The sequence below is a fragment of the Dromiciops gliroides genome, chromosome 4 (assembly GCF_019393635.1).
Source record: "Dromiciops gliroides isolate mDroGli1 chromosome 4, mDroGli1.pri, whole genome shotgun sequence".
Classification (NCBI taxonomy): domain Eukaryota; kingdom Metazoa; phylum Chordata; class Mammalia; order Microbiotheria; family Microbiotheriidae; genus Dromiciops; species Dromiciops gliroides.
Genome location: NC_057864.1, coordinates 234165294 through 234189197, shown reverse-complemented (window position 1 = coordinate 234189197; position 23904 = coordinate 234165294). Strand labels below are relative to the sequence as shown.

Here is a 23904-nt window from a genome sequence, read left to right as displayed (position 1 = left end):
CACTCAATGTTGATGATACTGTATACAATGTTCTTCTGGTTCTGCTCATCTCACTCATCATCAGCTCACGTAAGACCCTCCAGGTTTCTCGATACAGTGATATATATATATATTTTTTTTATGGGGCAATGGGGTTAAGTGACTTGCCCAGGGTCACACAGCCAGTAAGTGTCAAGTGTCTGAGGCCGGATTTGAACTCAGGAACTCCTGAATCCAGGGCCGGTGCTTTATCCACTGCGCCACCTAGCCGCCCCGATACAGTGATTTTTAATAACAGAAACCAAACTTAAGGTAAATCAGACATGTGTCCTGATTGATGCTTTGCTAAACAACCATCTTAATGTCAAACTGAGGATGGCGTGTTGGAGACAAGGGAGAGCAAGAAGGTGATTCCTAAGGAAAAGAGACAGAAAAGAAGAGAATCTTACTCTACTACTGTCTGATCATCACTGTGACATCAGGCCACAGATGTTGAGATGGGGATCATTGTTGAGGGACTAAGCAATCCCAAAAAGAGTGATTTCAGACCTTGGGGGCTCACCTTGCCCAGGATGCACATATCCATTTTACGATCTTTTTACCTTTGCCAAATCCCCACCAGAATACCATTGCCATAGACTAGGTTTAGAGTATGGTTAGTGGGTTAAATGAGGTTCTAACAGTATTACTGGATATTATTTTTCATGAATTTTTCTTGTTTTGGAAAATGCAAATAGAACACATACCATGTGGGAACCATTTTGACATTCATACATATGTAAAATAGAATTGCTTTTCTTTGAAAGAAACTGCTTGTGTGCAATAGTCTATGCTCAGTGAACAAATTGTGGTCTTCTGTTCATGAATTTGACTTTAAGATGGGTGTAATTCTTTAAAGAGGAATTCCTAAGGACCCCAAACCCCTTACCCCATTTTCCCCATGACAGGGGGAAGACAATATACAAATATATGCAAAGCAAGTGATAACAAACCAAATGGAATTAAGGTGGGTTGGGGAAAGCTTGTAGTCAAAGACTTGACACCCTATTTCCCTTTACTGATAGCATTGGCTATCCCATGACCTCTTCACCTTTGTCTCTTAGAATTTCTAGACTTCTTCAAAGCTCATCTCAAATTTTGCTACCTGAAACCTTTTCTGTTCTTCCCAGTTCCCCATCCCATTACCTTGTATTGATTCTGTATATATTTTGTATACATAAGTGCTGACACATATTAAATGTATATTAAAATGTACATTCTGTCAGGGCAAGGAATGTTTCATTTTTGTCTCAGTATCGCTAGCACCTAACAAAAATGCCTTTCATATAGTTGGTGCTTATTGAGTGTTTATAGTTGATGTAGTCATGATGGGGTTTCAGTCTGTTATAGTAACTTTAGGACTTGAAAGATGGCTTTCCCCAAAGAATCAGACAAGCTTGTGATCCTGGAAGGGCCTTAAACCTTCCCTTATGCAAGTTTAAATTAACTTTCTAATGAAGACCTATAGTGGGAGAGAGCCTTGCATATCTGTGTGATGATGGTTTTCCAGTTAAAGTGATGTAGGAGGCAAAAAAGGGTTAACAGAAAAACCTAAGACCCAAGTTTTAATTCAGATATTAGCTCTAAAAAGGGAGTTACACCCCAGTTAATGGATAACTTACAAGTCAAAATGCTAGGTTCTGGTACCTACAGTGATCAGCATCCATAACGGACTAAAATGGGTCAGGTCAAAATAACAATAAAGGAAAAGACAAGGCTATAGAAATTCTGTTTGGTTTTTTTTGTTTTGTTTGTTTTGGGGGGGGTTGCGGGGCAGTGGGGGTAAGCGACTTGCCCAGGGTCACACAGCTAGTAAGTGTCAAGTGTCTGAGGCTGGATTTGAACTCAGATACTCCTGAATTCAGGGCCGGTGCTTTAGCCACTGCACCACCTAGCCGCCCACGGCTATAGAAATTCTAAAGAAAAATGATTATATTTTGAAACTAGCCATGGGAATCAGAAAGAGACATGCACAGAAAAGGCCAAATTTGTCCCCAGATTCACTTTATGACATGTAAACCCCCAAAACACACCTCCACTGAAAAAGGTACCTGCCCTGGGGGTTGGCTTAGGACCCCCAGGGACTCCAAATTAGGATAAACCCTCCCCTGAAACACCCCAAGGTGGAGAATATTATGAGGACAGGCCCTCCCCTGTACCTCCCCAAGGTGGAGATTATTATAATAAGACTGATAATCAATTTATCCATACTATAAATATAACTGCCTTTCCTTTCCTTATTCGAGAGATGCCTTTCCACTATTCTGGTTCTCTCCCTGTGGTCACCCACAGTATTGCAATAAAACTTGGGAAACTGAGTCACTGAGTCTTGTAATTCTTTTGGGACAACTCACAATCAATTTAACTCCAAATTCTAGCCCACATCAAAAGCAGAGGTAGGAATAAAGAGGAGGTTGTAAAAAATAGACCCACGAAGAGGCAAATAAATGGCTAAGTGTGAGGAGTGTTATGGGCCTAGTGTACCCCAGAAGTTTTCTGAGGTAAATCAAAAGAACCTTCTCCTTGAGAAACTAATCCAAAGGACAGACACACCTAACCAGTCTCCCCCACCCCGGGGTGGGGAGAATGAGATTAGGTGTGGCTGCTGCCTTTGTGGCCTGAGGAGGACAGAGATGGCTTGAGAGATCCAGAGTCACCCCTCACCCAACTTCCCCCAGCCACCACCAGTGGGGAGGGTCCTCCCCCAATAAGGGAACTTTCCACAGTCAGATGATCACCCTCATCAGTCCTCTATAAAAGTATCTGCCTATCTGCCTGTCTCCCGCTCTGGGAGATAGGTATCTCAGAGTCATGCTGCTGTGCCATGCCTTCTACCTATGAGAAGTCCAAGGATTTCTCTCTTGGTTTCCTTTCCTTAGCCTCTAGAAAAAAACTATTATTTTCTTCTAATTGGATTTGTGTGCAAGAGGGTGCGATTCTTTTTTTTTTTTTGGCAGGGCAATGAGGGTTAAGTGACTTTCCCAGGGTCACACAGGTAGTAAGTGTCAAGTGTCTGAGGTCACATTTGAACTCAGGTCCTCCTGAAATCAGGGCCGGTGCTCTATCCACTTCGACACCTAGCTGCCCCAGGTGCAATTCTTTAAAGAGGAATTCCTAAGAACTCTGATACTAAATCCCTACCCTTTTCCCAAGCCCCCACTTATTTCCCCATAACAAGGAGTAAAAAAATATGTAAAGAAATTTGTGAAATACATCAGTGAAAAAAAGCAGGATGAGAGAACAAGGTATACATTGACTGCAAATAAAGAAAAAAATTAAGAAATAGGAATGAATGGACAGTTATAAGAACCTAATGAAGACTCAGAGTTATTAAAATGCTACATTTCAAGTATTAACATTTATTTATTTAAAGGTACATGGTTGAAAAGCATTGGTGTTTAATATTATCTACATGATTTTTTTTTTTAAGAATGGAATGGGGGGCAGGTAGGTGACACAGTGGATAGAGCACTGGCCCTGGATTCAGGAGGACCCGAGTTCAAATCCGGCCTCAGACACTTAACACTTACAAGCTTTGTGACTCTGGGCGAGTCACTTAACCCCAATTGCCCTCACCAAAACAAACAAACAAAAAATTAATGTTGAGGAAAAAAAAAAGAATGGAATGGAAAAGGTTGGGTATGTGAGAGATCTATCCCTGGTCCTTACACTAACAACCAAACCTCTTCCTGGAGCATCAGCTCATCTCCACAGAACTGGCTCTTACTGCCTTTGTTACCTTAGTCCCGGGATTCTCATCTTTCTAATCCTTCCCTGATTATTGATTGAGAAACCATACTTCCAGCCAGATCCTCCTCATTCAGCTTGGTGCTCTAAATTCAGAGATCTGTAAGAATTAGTGCCTAATTACTTACCTTTTTCTTAATTGGACACCCTGGTCTGTCATGCCCTCCCACTTCCTCTTCTTATTACTACTCCTTTTCTCTAATAAAGCACAGGAGTGTGTTCTATAGATTTTTTAAAACAAGGGTAAGACATAAAAATTCAGAAATAATATATATAGAAAGGAATTAAAAATTAGAGTAAGAATAAAACTTGTTAGTTTGATCCTGCAGAGGATGGAATTTTATGCTATTCTCTTTTTTTAGATTTCTTCAAGCCTTTTTTGGCCTTTATTGATTTCCTGTAGGCTACAGAATCTAGTGACCCCTTTCCCATTGGTCCCAAAATGAAAACAATCCCATGGATTTAGTTATTTGTCCATCTGAAGAACACTGGCCTTTTATCTTTGTATCCTTAGTGCCAAAGGAAAATTTAGCCTTCTGAATGAAGGGTAGATTTGAAAAGTATAATAATCCCTGGGGGCAGCTAGATGGCGCAGTGGTAAAGCACCGGCCCTGGATTCAGGAGTACCTGAGTTCAAATCTGACCTCAGACACTTGACACATACTAGCTGTGTGACCCTGGGCAAGTCACTTAACCCTCATTGCCCTGCAAAAAAAACACAAACAAAAATGAAAAGTATAATAATCCCTAACAAACTTGATTCCTCCTTTTTCTCAACCAAGGAAAAACAAGAAAATGGAATCTGTACATTATCCTCTCAAAAATCAGGATAATTTATCCTGACACAGGTTACCCTCAAAGTTTTTTTTTTTAGTGAGGCAATTGGGGTTCAGTGACTTGCCCAAGGTCACACAGCTAGTACGTGTTAAGTGTCTGAGGTCAGATTTGAACTCAGGTCCTCCTGACTCCAGCGCCTCCTAGCTGCCCCCAAAGTTTGTTTGTTTTTTTAATCTTTTTATTAAAGGATGAAAGAAAAAAATTTCAGGAAAAATAAACAGGTCTTGGTTGCCACCCAGATCAAGAGAACAGGAACCATTGTTACATAAACAGGTATACAGGGCAAAGCCCACATCTCCACATCTCCTCCCCATCCTCCCAAATGTTGCTAAAAAACTGCTGGAGGTTTATTGAAACTTCAAGACAATCTATATGACCCAAGCATTAGCTTCCATTTAAATGATGGGAGCTGAAGGGGCTTTCTTTGATGGAGGGAGGCTGGGGTGGGGGTGGGGGAGTCAGGGAGTGAAGGAAAAAAAAGGTCTTGACAGTTGTCTGAATGTCAAGCAGGGTGGCAGCTAGGTGGTGCAGTGGATAGAGCACTGCCCTGGAGTCAGGAGGACCTGAGTTCAAATTCAGCCTTAGACACTTAACACTTACTAGCTGTGTGACCCTGGGCAAGTCACTTAACCCCAATTGCCTCACCAAAAAAAAGAACAGAAAAGAAAAAGAATGTCAAGCAGGAATGGTCACTATATGCAAGGAAAGAATTAAAAGTGTGAATATTAGCTCCTATGCACTTTGGCTTGGAGTAATCTCACCAAAGAACTGTAACATCTCTCAGAAGTAGTAAACTATAGTAGATGATAGCAGCATTTTGGCAGAGAAGCAGACAGTGGCAGTGTTCTAACAGCATGGAATCCCTTCTTAAATAACACCATGAGTTGTCTGAGGAATTTTCCCACCAATGCAGGAGTCTGTGGGGTTGAAAAATGATTCTACCATGTGAATTTCCTTTGTTATTACTATTTAAATAGTTTGCCATTTAATGAATGGCTCTTGCCTGGCAGATAAGATATTGAAATTAAATTGGAACCCTATTTTCACTTAGGTTTACACAAAACACTCTATACACTTGGAACCTGGGGTATCAAGGAGTTTCAGAGTGGAGTGGTGCCTTTAAATACCCAAACAGACATGTAGTAGGTAGGCCAGGGCTGACTAGGCTGATCAAGTGGGTCAATTTTGAGATTGGGATGAAATGAGGTGTTTGGAATCCATCTAACAGTTAGCTATTGCTAGAGCAGGAGAAGGATATTTAGGGAGGATACAGTGTTGATTCAGCTGAGCATAACTTTCCCAAACCAAGTTGGTCAAGTTGGTTCAAGGTCAGAACACTGAGGGAGGGTTTGAAGCTCCTACATCTGGCCCTTTTTGTACTTAGGCAACCAGGAAGCTACTGCAAGTGTCCTGGGCCTTAGTCCCTGAGCCAATTAAGTCTCCAGGACAGTTTCAATGCCTTTTAAGGAAAAGAACTTCGAACCCTCCCAACCCTCCCTCCCCTCCCCTCCCCTCCCCCCCCCAGACTACATAGGGGGAAGGCAAAGGGTGTCTTTGTTGGATAGAAGAGGGAATGAAAAGTATTGTCCAAAAAAAAAAAGGGGGGGCAGCTAGGTGGTGCAGCTCTGAAGTCAGGAGGACCTGAGTTCAAATGTGGCCTCAGACACTTGACACTTACTAGCTGTGTGACCCTGGGCAAGTCACTTGACCCCAATTGCCTCACCAAAAAAAAAAAGAAAAAAGAAAGAAAAGTATTGTCAAAAGATTTAGAGTCTGGAAGAATTGAGATTGCCCCACACAAGACAGGGGGCAATTGGGATGGGAAAATCACTTGGGGGGGTCCCACTAAATTGCAACCCCAAACCTGTACCCCATTCCACCCCATTACAACTTTAAATTCCTAGGCACTTATTTCCTATTTTGTATTTTACATGTCTATGCACAGATCTAATCTCCTCTAAAAGACTAAGTTCCTTGAGGGTAGGACAAAGCGTTTACATCTTTACATCCCCACGCCTTAGCACAGTGCTTGGTACAAGAATGATTACTAAATGTCATTCAGCTAAATATTTTTTAAGGGCCTACTATGTGCTAGGCAATGCAATAAGCCCTGGGGAAGCAAAAGCTTTTTTTTGGAAAACTCTGAAAAGTTCCTGCCCTCAAGGATTCTATTTGAAGGAAAGAACGTAATCTCACTCAGGCATTATTTTTAGACACTCCCTAGGGTGGCTTATTTGTTGCCAATCTTGGCCCCAGCCTTTTCACTCATTCCTTTCCAGCAGAATCGTTACTGACTCCTTATTGTCTCTGAACATCCTATTCTTTCTTCTCTCCTTTTGAATTTCCCCAGCTTTCCAACCCGGATTGCCTCACTCATAGTTAGCATTTGCTTTTTTTGGTAGGGGAAAGGGACTAAGACTTGCACCTGTGATTTCATTATTGTAGAGAACTCCTAGTGAGGAAACTTCCTCTACCAATGCAGGATTGCCACTTCCCTGCAATTTACAGTCAGAGAATTGCCTACAACAGAGAAGTGAAAAGATTTGCCAGGGAATAGTTAAGTTATTTCTCCCAAACCATACAGCTAATATGTGCCTGGAGTGGAACTTGAATCCATATCTTCTTGCGTTTGGGGACATCTCTATTAATTTGCACCATTCTGCCTCTTATTTAATAACTTAATGATATAATTAAATGGTATGGTATATAAAAATATATATTTATATATATTAAATTATAAAGTATATTTTAAAGTATGCATTTTGTGTATGTAATATATTAAAGAACATAAATCATACATGTGCTGGCCATATATATATAGCACTTAGCACAGTGTCTGGCACAGAGTGGATACTAAATACAAGTTGATTGATTGATTGATTGATTGATTGATTGATTGATGTGCTCTCTTCAAGGATAATGGATTGAGTCTTCTTCCCCACGTCGCCACCCCGCCGACTACAAATAAACGCTAAGAAATGTTTAAAAGTGATGAAGGAACAGCAGCTGCAGCTTGGTTTTGGCGTATGCGCATTAAGCGGACACACACACACACACACACACACACACACACACACACACACACACACACACACACCCATATCTATATCTCTATCTATCTATAGAGATATATCTATAGATAGATAGAGATATAGATATTCTCTCTCTCTCTCTCTCTCTCTCTCTCTCTCTCTCTCTCTCTCTCTCAACCTTTTCGGATCTGCGAGTCTGCGCAACAAGGCAGACAAAAGAGAAATTGGGGGAGGAGAGAAAGAGGGAGAAAGTGACATAATCAAGCGCTTCGCCCTTCGACACGCCCTTGGAAGGGGTGAGGAGAGGCGGAGCAATAGATCCCTTCTGCGCAAGCGTAGCTTAGGGTGTCCTGCGTGCGTGCGTGTTGTATTAGGGGTTAGAGTTAAAGGCTCGAGCTCGGGTGCGCGCGCTAGCCAGTCACGGTCACGCGCTCCTCGACGCCTGCGCCGTGCTTTTTCTCCGGTCTCAGGGCGCGGGGCAGGCGGGTGCCAAACGCGCCTGCGCAGTAGACAGCAGCGGCGGCAGGGGGAGGAGAGAAGGCGGAGGGGAGGGAGGTGGAGGAGGAGGAGGCGGTGGTAGTGGTAGCAGCGGCGACGGCACCAGCGGCAGCGGCTTCCCGGGATTGAGGCAGTGGCTGAGGAGACGGCGGCGGCGGCCATTTCCCTCACAGTGGCGGAGACCGAGGCGGCGGCGAACGGGGAGCGGCCCGGCCCCGGCCCCCTGCTCGTCGGCTGTGGCGGGGCCGGTGTGGGGCCTGCCCGGCTCCCGCCCCCTGCGGCGTCCCCGCCGGCTCCTCCTCCCCCTCCCGGGGGGCGGCGCAGGGGGCCCGGCCCGGCCCGAGCTCAGGCCGCTGCCGCTGCCGCCGCCGCTGCCACCACCGCCACCGGAGGAGGAGCAGCAGCCGCCGCAGGTGGCGGTGGCCCCTCCATGGGCGGCCTAGCTGCTGGCAGGGACATGGAGCCAGGGCTGCCTGTCGAAGTGCGCGGCTCCAACGGGGCCTTCTACAAGGTGAGGCGGCGCGCCGGCCGGAGACACCTGCCTGTGCCTGCAGGCCAGGGAAGCGCGGGGCTGTCGGGACTCCTTCTTGCCCACCCCCAGACCCGCCTTGAGGAGACGCTCCCCTCCCGGGGCCTGTCCCCCAACCCCCACCCCGCCGTGACTGCTCCTGGCCCCTCGTCTGCTTCTTCCCTCCTTCCCGGGGCAGAGACAGTCACTCCTCCCCGGAGGACCTCACCGCAGGAACACCCTTATTGCTCATCCCACCACTGACCTTCCTTTCTGTAGTCACCTAGGGCTGCTCAGACTTTAATTCTATCTTTGTGTAACCCACCCCCACCCCAGATCTCTGGGAGAGACCTCAGTCCATTATCTCAGGCAGAGCCCCTCCCACTTCGTATTCCCCGACTGAGGGAGAAAAAAAGATGAAACCAAGCTGTAGCACCCCCTGACCTCTAGGAAGTCTGTGCTCTGCCATTCATTTTGCTTTCTCATTTGTCGATGGCTTCATTATACAAGTCCTCTACCTCCATACCTCTACTTTCCACGCAAGACCTACCTAGAATATTGCTTGATCCGGGTAAGGACCAGTATATGTATGCACCCTTACATTACTGATGTCATTCCCCAATCGGAGCCTGTGTTCTCAAAAGGGATCTCAAGTGGACCCCTGTTCTAGGAGTGGATACCCCTTTCTGTTATTTTTCCCCCAAGGTATTTCTGTCTCTAGAATGTTCCCTAGTAACTTTCCCTATTTGGCCATTCTACAGCTTTTTTTCAGGGAGTCCCTTTGGAGCACCCTTTTCCTGTACCCAAGTGCCCCTCTGAAGGCATTTCTGCAGAGGTTCCCTCCCTTTGTCCACACCGTTTTCTACCCACCCCTAGTTCGATTTCTGGGATAACTTTTCATAGGTAAAGTAACTGAAGTTGAATACTCACTGCTTCCCAATAATTTTCTTCTTAGTTCTCTAATATGGGGGGGCTGGGACGGGACATCCTTGTAACTTACACCCTGCCAACGTTTTTGTTCTACCTCCCAGGCCTGAGTTTGAACATATATTGTAGCCTATCCTACATCTGGAAGAACTAGAATGTAAGTTCCTTGAGGGCAGATTGTCATTTTTGTCTTTATCCAGTTCCTAGCAAATAGTTACTTAATAAATGTTTGTTGATATTTCTCCTATATCCTCACATGTGGGGAGAGATCCTGTCCTCCCTTCCCCCTCCTCCTTTACCCAGTAGACCCCTGTACTTTTGAGACGTTTTGCACCCTTTCTTCCCCAAAGCACATTTCACATTATAACTAAAAAGGATTTGGTGTTTGCCGTGGGGTGTACTCATTTCTCTCAGATAGTTTTCTTCTCTGGTAATATGGGTCTCAGCTCACTCCCTAATCTAAATAGTTAAGTAAATAAACTTAGCCTAACTAATCTGAATCTTTATTTCCAGAAAACTTCCTTAAATCTTTCTTCATCAAAAAGAGGTTCCTTACTTGATTCTTTGTCATTTCTTAAACCCTGGGCTCCCCTTTCAGTTCTACATCTTGTGGTAACAGAGTCTTCATAATAGCACCCCAAAATAGACTCTTGTTTCCTCTTGAACCCACCCCCTGGCAGCATTGATATTTGCCCTGGCAAAAACTCCTTCATTCCTGATTCCCTTTTGTGCCTGGTAGGATATGCTTGTCCTAAGCTTCTTTTCCCTTTATGTCTCCGTCTTTCTTCATTGAAATATACTTCCAGATGCCTACTTCATCCTGACAGCTCCTTTGCCCTCCTTTTGTATCCTCTCTCAACCCCCAGTCATGAATTCTTTGGGTTCTGGTAAAAGGGCATTTTGATATTAGGTCAGAGGTTGTCTGTAAGATGTTATATTTAGTTTTGTCTCATTCCTCTGTTAACTCATATCTAGGGGCAACTTCTGGACAAGATTGGTCTCTAGTAAGAATTATCTAGATGAGAGAGGAGGTTCCTCCCCCCCACACACTTTTTCACATACATAGGTAGCTTAAAGCCTCTTAAAACCTCAGCTTCTCCTATATTTTGTTAAATCTTTTTCCTCAGCCATTGTGAATGTGGTGAAGATGAGAATTTGATTTGAGGTGAGGATGCTTTGGACTTGTGAAGTAGGAGTTCATTGGGAAACAGGTTCTGTATTCTTTGACATTCCTTATTTAAGTCTCATTTCCCCCATTTTGAAGACTAGAATACCTCAGAACAGTCTATTTACATGTCTCTCAATGCCAGCTTTTTTTTTTAACCATTACCATTCTCTGCTGGGCTCTTGGGAAACAGGTTCTGTATTCTTTGACATTCCTTATTTAAGTCTCATTTCCCCCATTTTGAAGACTAGAATACCTCAAAACAGTCTATTTACATGTCTCTCAATGCCAGCTTTTTTTTTTAAACTATTACCATTCTCTGCTGGGCTCCTTAGCCTTTTATATTTGAATACTTTCTCATTCTTTAGAACCAGTTTTCATGACTTGGCAAGTCAGGGTAGTTAGTAGTTAAAGAGGGGCCATGTTTGAGAACCATATCCCCTGATAAGGTTCCTCTCCCTCTCTTATGGATGTGAGAATCCCATTCTTCATCCCCTTCTAAGAGACAGTGATACTCCTTAACAAGATCTTAGTCACCTTGTAGCTCTGATTCTCCCCCTTCCCTCAAAGAGCCTACATATATTTCCACTTAAATCTTTGGCTCTTTAAAATTCCATCTCCAGTCTACTTCTAAGATAGAAACATAGATATAAGATAGCTCCTGATCTGCACAAGAGCTTTGACCTGGTTGATTCTGGTTGATTCAGTCTGGCCCGCCCCTGACAGCCCACCAAGAGCTCATATTGATGCCAGTTTTAGTTCAGAAACTGATCCGAAGAGCCCACTGCAACTCTGAACTCCCTAGCTCAGAGATTCACCAGCATCAGCTTCCCTGATAATAAGGATTTTGTGCCACTCTATGCACAGCCTCCCATTTTATTCTAATGAACCAGTCAACCTAGCCTTCAATTTCCAGTTCTCCCAGATGCTGCTTCCTACTGAGAATGTATTATTTGGGAAAGTACCCTAATCAAACTTAAGTAGACCTTTGTTGTGGTACTAAATGTGAATCCATCATATCTTTGTGGAAGGAAGGGGATTAATTAAATTCTCCCCACCTGGACAATGGAGATAACCTTTTCCCTCAATTTCTTTGACAGTTTCCTTTACTTACTGAATCAGGTAGATGGTACTGTTCAGCTGGTTTTAAGTATGTATTACTGAGCTAGGAAAACAGGATAGAAACCTGGAGTGGTTCAGCTATGTCTCAGTCTCCTAGAGCCAAAGTCAGTGGACCAAACCATCCTCTGAACAGCTGAACTCCTGGCTTCTGCCTGTCCTTGTCCTTGGTTTCCTCTGCTATCTTCCCAACCTGACAGCAGTGAAGTCTGAGAAGAGCTAGGCACTCAACTTCTTCCACTGGAGTTCTTGGCGGAAGAAACTGTTTCTAGGGGTGGAAAGGATGAAATTAAGCAGCAGGGGTCTGAATTCTCTGACAAGAATTATAGTTTCAAGGATTATGACTAGAAATCATGGTATTTCTCCCTGAAAGCGAGCTCTGAGTGGTCAGGGAATAATTGGTTTACACATATAGATAGGCATTGCCTTTGTGAATAACTAGGAGCAGGCAAGTGGCTGTCTTCTGCCATGCCCTCTCTTCCCCTTCCCCCCATTTCCCCTTAAAGAACTTGACAGAACAGCTGACAGACACTATCTTAATGAACTGCGGTGACAGAAGCTCAAAGATATTTTAGATGTATAATAAGCCAAAGGAGGTGTAAAGTCCTAAAGGTGCTATTGAAGTATTCTTTAAGTATAAAGGGTAGAGTGGAAGAAGGGGTTACTGAAATAGAGTAGTATGGAAGGAAAATAGCAAGTTAGGGGACCCCCCAGAGACAGTGGACCTTTAGGAAAGAACTGGAAAAAAAGGACTATCATGTAAATAGGGGAAAGGAGATTTTGTATATTTACATTTTGGAGCTTAGATTTTTATATATTATATAAATGTTAGACACCATTGTTATTTAGTAGCTAGTACACTGAGGATTAGTCAAGTTATATGAAAAAATTGGGAACCACATTACTTATACTAAAAGGAAATTGAAGGTGATTTTGCTCTAGGAGTTTAATTTTAGATTCTCCCAATATAAAGGAAACCAATAGTGTGATTGAGGTAGTGGTGGGGAATGGGCAGAAGAAAATGTTTATTTTCTAGGATAATTTCTACCCTTATAAACATATCTCCCCCAGCCTCAATTTCTTTAAGGAAGGAAATAAATATTTATTAAATGCCTACTATATGCCAAGCACTGTGCTATTAATAATAGTAGCTAACAGTTATATCTCTATGTGCCAGGCACTGTGCTTTACAAATGTTATCTCATTTGATCTTCACAACAACTTTGGAAAGTAGATGCTATTATTATTCCCATTTTAAAGTTGAAATTGAAGCATGCAGAGCTAACCATGGGTTACACTAGTAAATGTCAGGCTGGATTTGAACTTAAGTATTTCCAGGCCCAGTGGTCCATTCAGTGCACTATCTAGCTTTAATAATTTCTCTGTGCCAACTTCTTGAAACTTTCAGGGTACCTTCATTATATTAGAATGGGGAAAGTGGAAACAAAGAGTTGGGCAGATAGTTATGGTCATCTCAGTTTAGAACATTAATCTCTTCCCTACCCTGTGTGGGTAGGGGTAATATATTAAGTTATAAGCATAGCTCTTTGAACCTGTGTCTCTGTGTCACTTTACTTCTTACCTTTATTCTTTCAGTACCCAAGTATCCCACTTGTCTAAATCCTTACCCCATCCCCTAATAGTATCCTCCTACCCCCATCTCATCTTAGGACCAAGGCATCTGTTCCCTCCCCTATGGCAATCTGGGGAATGCCAGTTTTCCTCAAGTCTATTCTGCTATGAAGAGGAGGCAGACCTTTGTCTCCTCTGTGCTCCAGGACATCATCTCCTTGTCTTTGGGGATGTTCTTAGCTTTTGTTAATGCTTTTTGGTATTTTAATTGAATGGTGACTGGCTGCTGAGCAGAAAAGAAGAATTTTGTGGGGTGGGGGTAAAGCATGGGTCTCTGGGATCTAGAAGGAAGTCCATTGCAGCTCTGAAATCTGTAACTCAGAGGTTCACCAGGCTTAGGTCCCCAAATTATTCCACTCCCTGCCAAGTGCCTACCCTTTTCTCTTCTAGTGGTTTGCCATTTGCCATGTATCTCCCCACCCCTTAAAAAACAGACACACTTCTCTTAGAATATGGATGTGTGTCTCTGACCCCTCTCCTGACTTGCCTCACCCAGATTGCTTCTGTCCCCCAGAACTCAGGTTTCCTGCTTCCAGCCTGCCCCTTATTCCCTTCTGGAGTTCTGAGCTGATGGTAAATCTCCATTTTCTTTCTCACCTTACTCCGCCACCCACTATAGGGTTTTGTGAAGGATGTCCATGAAGACTCAGTCACCATCTTCTTTGAGAACAAGTAAGACCTGGGGAAAGGAAATCCAGGATATCTAGTTTTCAGAGAGAGCTCCTGGGGGTGAAAACTAACAGAGGAAAACTGGTCCTAAAAGGGTTACTTTGGGAAGGAGAGCCAAGAGTCCCAGGAAAGGAGCAAGGACCATGGCTTGGGGGGGGGGGGGATAATGGTATGTAAATATTGGGTTCTATTTGGGAGAAACAGGGATTATGGAGTAGGGTGAGATATAGTCTTCTAATTCTGAAGGATTGGGAATCAGGGGACTTGCTCTGAGGGCATATTCCCATTTGGGGAACTTCATCAGTCTGAGGCCCTTCTCACACTGTCCCATTTCCAGCTGGCAGAGTGAGAGGCAGATCCCTTTTGGGGATGTTCGGCTACCACCACCAGCTGACTACAGCAAGGAGATCATAGAAGGGGATGAGGTGGAGGTAAGAGCACTGAAGTTTCTTCCCCTTATAAATACTCATTTCTTTTAGTCCCAGAAGACAGATACAGATAACTTCTCCTCACCCACCCCCCCCAGTTACGACCTTTCATTTGTTTCCCATTAAGCTAAGATCAAACTGCTCCTTCCCTTTCACCATTGCTAGCTAGGTGAAGAATGATAAGGAGTCTTTTTTAAGTGAGGCAATTGGAGTTAAGTGACTTGCTGAGGGTCACACAGCTAGTAAGTGTTAAGTGTCTGAGACTGGATTTGAACCCAGGTATTCCTGACTCCACTCTATCCACTGCGCCACCTAGCTGCCCCAGGAGCCTCTGTCTGGGTCGAAAATATGTACACATGAAGGAACCTCACGCCCTAGGTGTTTTTAATTTAATTTCCTATCCTAAGCTCTCCTGCATACCTGAGGTCTTGTGTATTTCATGCTCTATGGTTTCAATACCTGTCCCCTTTCCTTGATCTGACATGCCAGACTTCCAGAGAAAGCCCCCCATCTCAGTAAAAACTTCATCCTTTTAAGTTAATAGAGAGAAGTATCTCTTTTTTCAGTTTTATTTATTTATGTAAAAACAATTTTTAACATCCATTTAAAAAACTTTGTGTTCCAAATTCTCTTCCTTCCTCCCCCCCTTTAAGAAGGCAAGCAATTCAATATAAGTTATACATATCAGGCAGAACATTTCCATATTAGTCCATATTAGTTAGGTTGTAAAAGAAAACAGACAAAAAACCTCAATAAAAATAAAATTTTTAAAAATGGTATTCAGACACTATCAGTTACTTCTTTGGGAATGGATAGCATTTTGCATCATAAGTTCTCCAGAATGATCATTGAGAATAGCCAGCTGATCATCCCACAATATTGCTGTTACTTTGTACACAGTACATTTCACTTTTGGTGGGGTGGGGGCCCACAGGGTATTGAGGGTTAAGTGACTTGCCCAAGGTCACACAGCTATTTCTTATACATATAGGTCCTTTAACTTTTTGTTTTTTATCTCTTTTTGGATACCGGCTTAGTATTGTGAGGTCAAAGAGTATGCATGGTTTTCTAGTCCTTTGGCTATAGTTCCAAATTGCTCTATGGAGTGGTTGAATCAGTTTACAATTCCATCAACAGTGCATCAGTGACTCATTTTCTCTATATCCCCTGCAACATTTGTCATTTTCCTCTGCTGTCCTGTTAGCTAATCCAGTAGGTATGAGGTAGTACCCCAGAATTGTTTTGACTTGCATCTTTCTAATCAATAGTGAGTTAGAATATTTTTTTTCGTGGCTATAGATAGCTTTGATGATTTCATCTTAAAACTGTCCATCTCTTTTGATCATTTATCAATTGAGGAATGGCTCTTATTTTAATAAATTTGACTCAGTTCTCAAACATAGAGAAATGAGGCCTTTATCAGACAAACTTCCTTTAAAAATGTTTTTCAGTTACTATCACTAACTGTATTTCCCTCCATCCTGCTCCCTCCCTATGCCATTTACTCTGTTCTCTATCTCTTTTCACCTGTCTCTCTGGAGAAAAGTATCTAAAATGTCATAGCTTCTTAGCCATTCTGATTAGCAGCACCTATCTTTGGTTTTTTTTACTCTTGGTTAAGAGGGGATCTACTTTGCAGGTTACTGGACAGTTTCCAAGACCCACCTCTATTTTTTTCTCTAATTTCCCCTAGGTTTATTCCCGAGCCAATGAGCAGGAGCCTTGTGGTTGGTGGCTGGCAAGGGTTCGGATGATGAAGGGAGATGTGAGTGATTTTGGAGGGTTAGGGAGTGGAGCAAGTAGTCTTGGGAATAGGAACTGAGGATAGAAAATTAGGAGGAAGCAGAAGTTTGAGGATTATTGGGGATTTGATTTGATCCTGGGCATCTAAGGTTGCCATTTTTCTTATTTCATCCCTTCAGTTCTATGTCATAGAGTATGCAGCTTGTGATGCCACCTACAATGAGATTGTGACTCTGGAGCGGCTCCGACCTGTCAATCCCAGTCCTCTGGCTACCAAAGGCAGTTTTTTCAAGGTTACCATGGCTGTTCCTGAGGATCTGAGAGAAGCGTGAGTGCCAGGGCTGTCCACAGGGTAACCCCTTACCCATATCCCTGACTCTTCCCATGGTCACCCCACCTCCTGTCTCTTAATCCTTTTTTCCCCCCAGCTTTCCCTATCCTTTCTTTGTCTCTACAAGGCCCTGTCCAATTTTCTCCTATCAATTACCAGGTCATTTTCCTGGTTACTGTCCCCCTGAACTTTACCCTGAATCCTGATGTCTGAGAGTTTGCCTTTTCTCCCCAGCTGCTCCAATGAGAATGTCCATAAAGAGTTCAAGAAGGCTTTAGGAGCCAACTGCATCTTCCTAAACATCACTAACAGTGAGCTCTTTATTCTGGTGAGTATGTTTATCCATGCATTTAAGTTCTTTCCTTTTGTACTTTTTGATCCTTAGCAGAGAGGGAGGGGTTTTAGGGGGCTTATAGTTTTGTTTTGTTTTTTTGGGGTGAGGCAGTTGGGGTTAAGTGACTTGCCTAAGGTCACACAGCTAGTAAGTGTTAAGTGTCTGAGGCCGGATTTGAACTTGGGTCCTCCTGACTTCAGGGCTGGTGCTCTATCCACTGTGCCACCTAGCTGCCCCGGGGCTTATAGTTTTAATCAAAGGACAGAGTATTCTGCCCTTCTTGCTCTTGACCCTGATTTTTTTTCTTGGGAACTGAGGTTCCTCATTACCAGGATCCAACATAGCATAGGACAAAGGGTATGTTTTCAGGGCCTAACAATCTATGACTTCCCTTGACTCTCCAAGTATAACTTAAAATGAAGCTTTTATTCTTTTTCCTAATAAGACTATCCCTGGGGCAGCTAGGTGGCATAGTGGATAAAGCATCAGCCCTGGATTCAGGAGTACCTGAGTTCAAATCCGGCCTCAGACACTTGACACTTACTAGCTGTGTGACCCTGGGCAAGTCACTTAACCCCCATTGCCCTGCAAAAAAAAAAACAAACAAAAAGACTATCCCTTCGCCATCCAATTTATTAAGTGTTTGTTAAATGCTTACTATGTGCCAGGTACTGTGCTAGGTGCTAGGGACAAGAACACAATCCCTGTTTGTATAAGCACAAAGCTCATACTCTAATGATCCAAGTCCTAGAAAATTTATTTGGTTCCCTTTTGTGCCTTAAAGTTATCCCTCATATTTCCCTCACTTCTTCTTCCCCTTCCTCTGTTTTAGGGACCCAGATAGCCTCATAAACTCCCACCTTCCTTGAGTACCCAAGTATCCTGGTGCCCAACCCTTACCCTTAGCCCTCTGTGGAATGGGGAGGGAGGGGGAAGAGTCTGGTTAACTTCTCTTCCCACTTAGTCAACAACAGAAGCTCCTGTGAAACGGGCATCCCTGCTAGGTGACATGCATTTCCGAAGCCTCCGCACCAAACTACTGCTCATGTCCCGCAATGAAGAGGCCACCAAGCATCTAGAGGTGAGCTCTGATACCATTTTCCCCTGCTATAGGGACCCTCCCTCTCTTTTTTTTTTAATTGTTTTTAGTGAGGCAATTGGGGTTAAGTGACTTGCCCAGGGTCACACAGCTAGTAAGTGTTAAGTGTCTGAGGCCAGATTTGAACTCAGGTCCTCCTGACTCCAGGGCCGGTGCTCTATCCACTGCACCACCTAGCTGCCCTTCCTCCCTCTCTCTCTTTTTTTTTTTTTTGCGGGGCAATGGGGGTTAAGTGACTTGCCCAGGGGTCACACAGTTAGTAAGTGCCAAGTGTCTGAGGCCGGAATTGAACTCAGGTACTCCTGAATCCAGGGCTGGTGCTTTATCCACTGCACCACCTAGCCGCCCCCCCCCCCCTTCCTCCCTCTCTTAAGAACTCTCTCATTCTCACTGAGCAGATGGCCCAGCTACCTTTGGACCAGTAGTTACATGGGTTCTCTTGATTTAATCCAGATTTGCCCCGTCAACTCATGTCATAAAAAATGTTGGGACCAATCAGGAGACCTGTGTTGTAGTCCCAGTGGTTTCCTTTGCCTCCTCTGTAATAGTTACTCTGTACATTTATTTGGCCCTTTATTTATTCATTTATCCGTTTATTTATTCATTCATTCATTTATTTGCAGGGCAGTGAGGGTTAAGTGATTTGCTCAGGGTCACACAGCTAATAAGTGTCAAGTGTCTGAGGCTGGATTTGAACTCTGGTACTCCTGAATCCAGGGCCTGTGCTTTATCCACTGCGCCACCTAGCTGCCCCCCATGATACCATTTTTAAAAGGAAATTTAGGACCAGAGAAATAGTGGCTTGTCCAAAATACTCAGGTTTTTCTTCCAGTATTCTTTCCATTTTATTATATACCTTTTGTAACTATAACTTTCTGGAAAAGATTAGTATTCTAACATTGCTTCTCAAAGAAATCTTTAGTCTCATTTTTCCCTTTTCACTCTCTACATTCGTTCCTCTTAAACTTTCTTTCCTGGTTTTCTTGACATACCTGTTCTCCTAGTTCTTCTATCTCTCTGTGACTACTTTCTCTGTTAACCTCAGTAGTTTCCTTTCCTCAGTTTAGAGGTTGCTCTATATAATCTGTAAGCTCTAACATAGATGTGTGCCTTAAGCATCCTGAGTATTTTGGGGTTTGGGTTTGGGGTAGGGACCATCTCCTTTCCTTAAGTATTTCTGATTTCTGGATTCATTTTTTTTTTAATTTTTTTTTTTTTTACTGAGGCATTTGGGGTTAAGTGACTTGCCCAGGGTCACACAGCTAGTAAGTGTTAAGTGTCTCTGGATTCATTTTTAGCTCCACATCTTAGTAAATTCCTACAGGGGATCCCTTTTCACACTTCCTGCTCATGATTTACTCCCCAGACCCTCTGCCATCTTCTTCAAGAATTAAGCAAGCTGTCTTAGACTGCTTCTCAGGACCCTGATTAGGAGTTCTGTTTATCTTGAGATCCCCTCTAGTCCTTGCCTCTCTTCCTCAGTTTGGAGTTCGTGGTGAGACTGTATTGCTTGGAAAAGTGTAAGATTATACTTGATTAGTAATTGATAATGCTTTTGCTTTTTCAAAGGAATATCACATCTTTCTGATATGGAATTCTCCTCTGAGATAGGTGGGGCAGCTGTCATTTAATAGATGTGACCTGAAGCAGAGAGACATTGTGATTTGTCCAAAATCATGTCAGAGAACTTTTTTGCCACTTGATTACTAAGTGTCCTTTACCTTGAATCTCTGGGCTTTGGCAGGGAAATAAAGGCTAACTCCCTCCAGTTTCTATATCATGTGTCACAAGGGCCAGTGGAGAAGATGTAGTTCCATTCCTTCTAGCTCACTAACTTCCCTGGTCCCTAGTCGTCTTAATCACACAAAGAGAGGAGCCCTGGGATAGGTAATATCTGAACTTTTGAGGTATCCCAGGTGACTTCAGTCTTTTCCTTCCAGACAAGTAAGCAGCTAGCAGCAGCATTCCAGGAAGAATTTACAGTACGGGAGGACCTAATGGGACTAGCAATTGGGACTCACGGTGCCAATATCCAGCAGGCCCGAAAAGTGCCTGGGGTGACAGCCATTGAACTGGGAGAAGAGACTTGTACTTTTCGAATCTATGGGGAGGTCAGTACTGGGATTTCTAAAGGGAGGAAGAGTGAAATTTTTAAAATGCTGGAATTCTACCAGTTTTAGTGGTAACACATTTCCTTCAAAAGAGGGTGGTAGAAAAAAGGGAAGCTTAGATTTCCTTGGGGCTCAGGCACTTGTATCCAATAACAATCTTTCTACTCTTTCCCCAGACACCTGAGGCATGCCGGCAGGCCCGAAGCTACCTTGAGTTCTCTGAAGACTCTGTTCAAGTGCCCCGGAACCTGGTTGGTGAGTCCAGACAGCTGGTGGTCAGGATGAAGCAGGAGAGAGGAGGGATAAAGGGCACCAGTTGGTCATCAGTGGGAGAAGATTGGGGGAGGTGGTAAAGGACCAGGACCACCTAATAAGCTCTAAGAAAGAGCTTATTAGGCTTGTGCTGGACTGAGGACTTAATTACCACCCTGAGAATTGAACAAGCTAAAACTGCAACAGGAAAGATGTAGATTAGACAGAAGAATTCCAAAGATATCTGGAAGTTTAAATCTGTTCTGTGTTGGGTTATAGACAGAGTGATGGATGAAATAAACCCCTTATAAAAGAGAGAGCTGTCTACTATGCCCTGTTTTTTTCATCCTTTAAATAACTAATTCCTTCATTTCCCCCAACACAGGCAAAGTGATTGGGAAGAATGGAAAAGTGATCCAGGAGATTGTGGATAAATCTGGTGTGGTGAGAGTTCGAGTGGAGGGTGATAATGACAAGAAGAATCCCAGGGAAGAGGTATTATGGGAAAGGATTTTTTGTTTGTTTTCCCAGGGAAAGTGGGTAGGAGCAAGTTCCTTAGAACAAGAACTTTTGTATGGTGGGGACAGGGATGAAGATAGCTTATATCAAGATGGGGGAAACAAGTTTTGCTCACCTTTCTTTTCTATGCCAGGGGATGGTTCCTTTCATATTCGTTGGCACCCGGGAGAATATCAACAATGCTCAGGCTCTGCTGGAATATCACCTCTCTTACTTGCAGGTAACAGAGCTGTCTCCCTGGGATAAAAATGGGTATTTAATGTCCTAAGGGGAAATGGAACTTTTAGAAAAGCTGGGGTCGGGGCAGCTAGGTGGCGCAGTGGATAGAGCACTGGCCCTGGAATCAGGAGTACCTGAGTTCAAATCCGGCCTCAGACACTTAACACTTACTAGCTGTGTGACCTTGGGCAAGTCACTTAACCCCAACTGCCTCACTAAAAAATAAAAAAATTTAAAAAAAAAAAAGAAAGAAAAGCTGGGGTCTATGGAGAACTGGGTCTGAGGAGAACAGGGCTGAAGGGCAGGATTGAATGCCTGATTTGCCCACATTTAGGATCTGTTGTTCTTTTTAATTTTTGCTAAATTCTTTGCTATTCAGAGAGCTTAGGTGGTGTGGAGTTTCAGCAGAGGACTCTTAAAATTCTTCTTTCCCTCCCCCCACCAGGAAGTAGAACAGCTTCGACTAGAAAGGCTACAGATTGATGAACAGCTTCGGCAGATTGGGCTGGGCTTCCGTGCCCCTGGAAGTGGTCGAGGGAACAGTGGTGGTGACAAGACTGGCTATGCTACGGATGAAAGCTCTTCTTCTTCCCTCCATGCCACTAGGACCTATGGGGGCCGTGGCCGTGGCCGGAGGACAGGAAGTTCTGGCTATGGTGAGATTGTGGTATATGACTAGGGTGAGAGGGAGAAGAGGAAGTGATGGTTCTGGAAGAACAAATTTATGCAAAGGCTTTTCCTTGGGGCTGTTAGGGGATTAAGTAATATATCATCTGGAAGTGAGGAACCAAATTAACTACTGTTCCTTAGGCCCTGGTTCGGATCTGTCCACTGCTTCTGAAACTGAGTCTGAGAAACGAGAAGAGCCTGACAGGCCTGGACATAGTGACCAAGATGCCTCTAGCCGGGGTGAAGAGGGTCGTAGGAGACCAATGGGGGGTCGAGGTCGAGGGTCTAATCCTACACCCCGACTTCCCACGAAGTACAGCACATCTTCCATTAGCTCCGGTACTGAAGGAACAACCTAACATTCACCTGGGTCTTGGAGGGAAATGGGGTATAGGAGCTTAGAATGGAGAGCTGAAGGCAGGATGCCTTCTTCTTTACCCTGCCTAGTGCTAAAGGATCCTGACAGTAACCCCTACAGCATACTGGACACATCAGAACCAGAGCCCCCAGTTGACTCTGAGCCTGGAGAGCCACCTCCAGCTAGTGCCCGGCGCCGCCGTTCCCGCCGGCGCCGCACAGACGAGGACCGGACCATCATAGATGGAGGATTGGAGTCTGATGGGCCTAACCTGGCTGAAAATGGTCTGGGTGAGCAGGATTCCCTGGGTCACTGAGAAAAATGGGGCATGGGAGACTCAGTGCCTCAGTTTTCTAAATATCTTTACTTTCTCATTACTATCCTTCCCTTACAGAAGAGGAATCAAAACCCCAACGACGCAACCGAAGCCGTAGACGACGTAACCGTGGTAACCGGGCAGATGGCTCTATCAGCAGAGACCGGCAGCCAGGTGAATAGCTAAGGACCTTCCTTAGACCTGAGAGAGTAGGGGTTTGGGTAAAATTAGAAGGTTGGGGTGTGGATATCTGATCCCTTCTTCCCACAGTGACAGTGGCCGATTACATTTCCCGGGCAGAATCTCAAAGCCGACAGAGGCAGCCTCCTGAGCCCACTCGTGTTCCTTCTGAAGACTCCCTCTCAGGACCAAAGGTAGATGTATTGTTGCTTTTGCCTTCTTCCTGTCCCCGAACACCCCACCCTGCCCCAAGCTTTGTTGAATTGGGGAAGAGAAGCCCTGGTTTTCTCATAAAGAAAGGTGTAGATCAGGGTGGGAGTAGGGGTGGGGGTCCTTTGGATGGTAAGGCAGAGGTTTGAGTTCACAGGGCTTGGCCTCTTTGGGAGTTGGTGCAGTAAAGGAAATAGAGGGTCCTTTCTTACCACCTTCCTTTTCTCTTCCCTCCCTCCCCTCCAGGGTGTCAGCAAGCTTCCTAAGGGCCCCTCAGAAAATGGGGAGCTCTCTGCCTCCTTGGAACTGGGCAGCTTGGTGAATGGGGTCTCATAAAAGTCCCTCCACCCCTTCCTGTCCCCCTCCCCCCCATCTTGCTTGCTACCCAACAAGCCCTTCCTGACCCGCATCAGAGCTGCTCTTGTCTAAGGGGGGAGGGAACAGTGGCCACACTGTGGGTTCTTCCCCACCCCCCAGGGGCTTGGGGGTGGGGTGGTGTGCTTGTTACAGGGTCACCCTCCCCTCTTCTTCCTCTGTCTACCCCACCCCATGGTGAGGGGAGCCTCCCCCCATCAGACTGGATGTGCCTTTTATCCTTTAATGCCCCAATCTTTCCTTGGCCCCCTAATTCTCTCCCCAGCCTGTTTGTGGGGAGTGTCCTCCTGTACCCACCCAAATGTAATGGTTTGGGGGGTTCCCTTGGCACCCCTTCCTCTCATCCTGTCCCCCCCTCTCTGGGCCTCATCACTGTGGAAGATGGGGGTGGTGTCATTGGGTGGGAGGCATGGGGAGGGGCGTTTGAAGCAGGGGTGTAGGGACCTGTTAAGGGTCTCTGGAGGTGGGAGGTAGGGGGACAGACTTTGTCTGGCTAATGAGAAGGTGTATTTATTTTTCACTGTACAGTATTTAAAAAGAGAATAAAAAAATCCAAATGGCTCCCTTCTTTCCCTCCCAGTCTTGTTTCTCACACGCACATTAAATCT

The 23904-nt window shown here is 44.4% G+C and overlaps 1 protein-coding gene across 2 annotated transcripts; it reads left to right on the top strand.

Annotated features, from left to right (window-relative positions):
• The first annotated feature begins 8175 nt into the window (after window positions 1-8175).
• On the top strand, window positions 8176-23550 carry FXR2 (FMR1 autosomal homolog 2). Of its 2 annotated transcripts, none has more exons than XM_044004519.1 (17): window positions 8176-8643; window positions 14103-14155; window positions 14490-14583; window positions 16274-16345; window positions 16503-16651; window positions 16889-16982; window positions 17953-18069; window positions 20028-20198; window positions 20375-20453; window positions 20836-20945; window positions 21103-21189; window positions 21634-21844; window positions 21999-22196; window positions 22305-22505; window positions 22610-22705; window positions 22832-22905; window positions 23168-23550. In XM_044004519.1, the coding sequence occupies exons 1-17, from the start codon at window positions 8563-8565 to the stop codon at window positions 23255-23257; spliced, it is 1977 nt and encodes a 658-aa protein (XP_043860454.1). In that variant the 5' UTR covers window positions 8176-8562; the 3' UTR covers window positions 23258-23550. The 2 variants fall into 2 exon arrangements, with proteins under 2 accessions (XP_043860454.1, XP_043860453.1); XM_044004518.1 differs by having other exon boundaries at window positions 22802-22905.
• Window positions 23551-23904: the final 354 nt, after the last annotated feature.

Excerpts from the sequence above, each read along its gene's own strand:
- FXR2 (XM_044004518.1), top strand. The coding sequence starts at position 8,563 with ATGGGCGGCCTAGCTGCTGGCAGGGACATGGAGCCAGGGCTGCCTGTC. Across the intron at positions 20,454-20,835 it reads AGTGCCCCGGAACCTGGTTG|GCAAAGTGATTGGGAAGAAT; the intron begins GTGAGTCCAGAC and ends CCCCCAACACAG. Across the intron at positions 22,197-22,304 it reads CACATCTTCCATTAGCTCCG|TGCTAAAGGATCCTGACAGT; the intron begins GTACTGAAGGAA and ends TACCCTGCCTAG.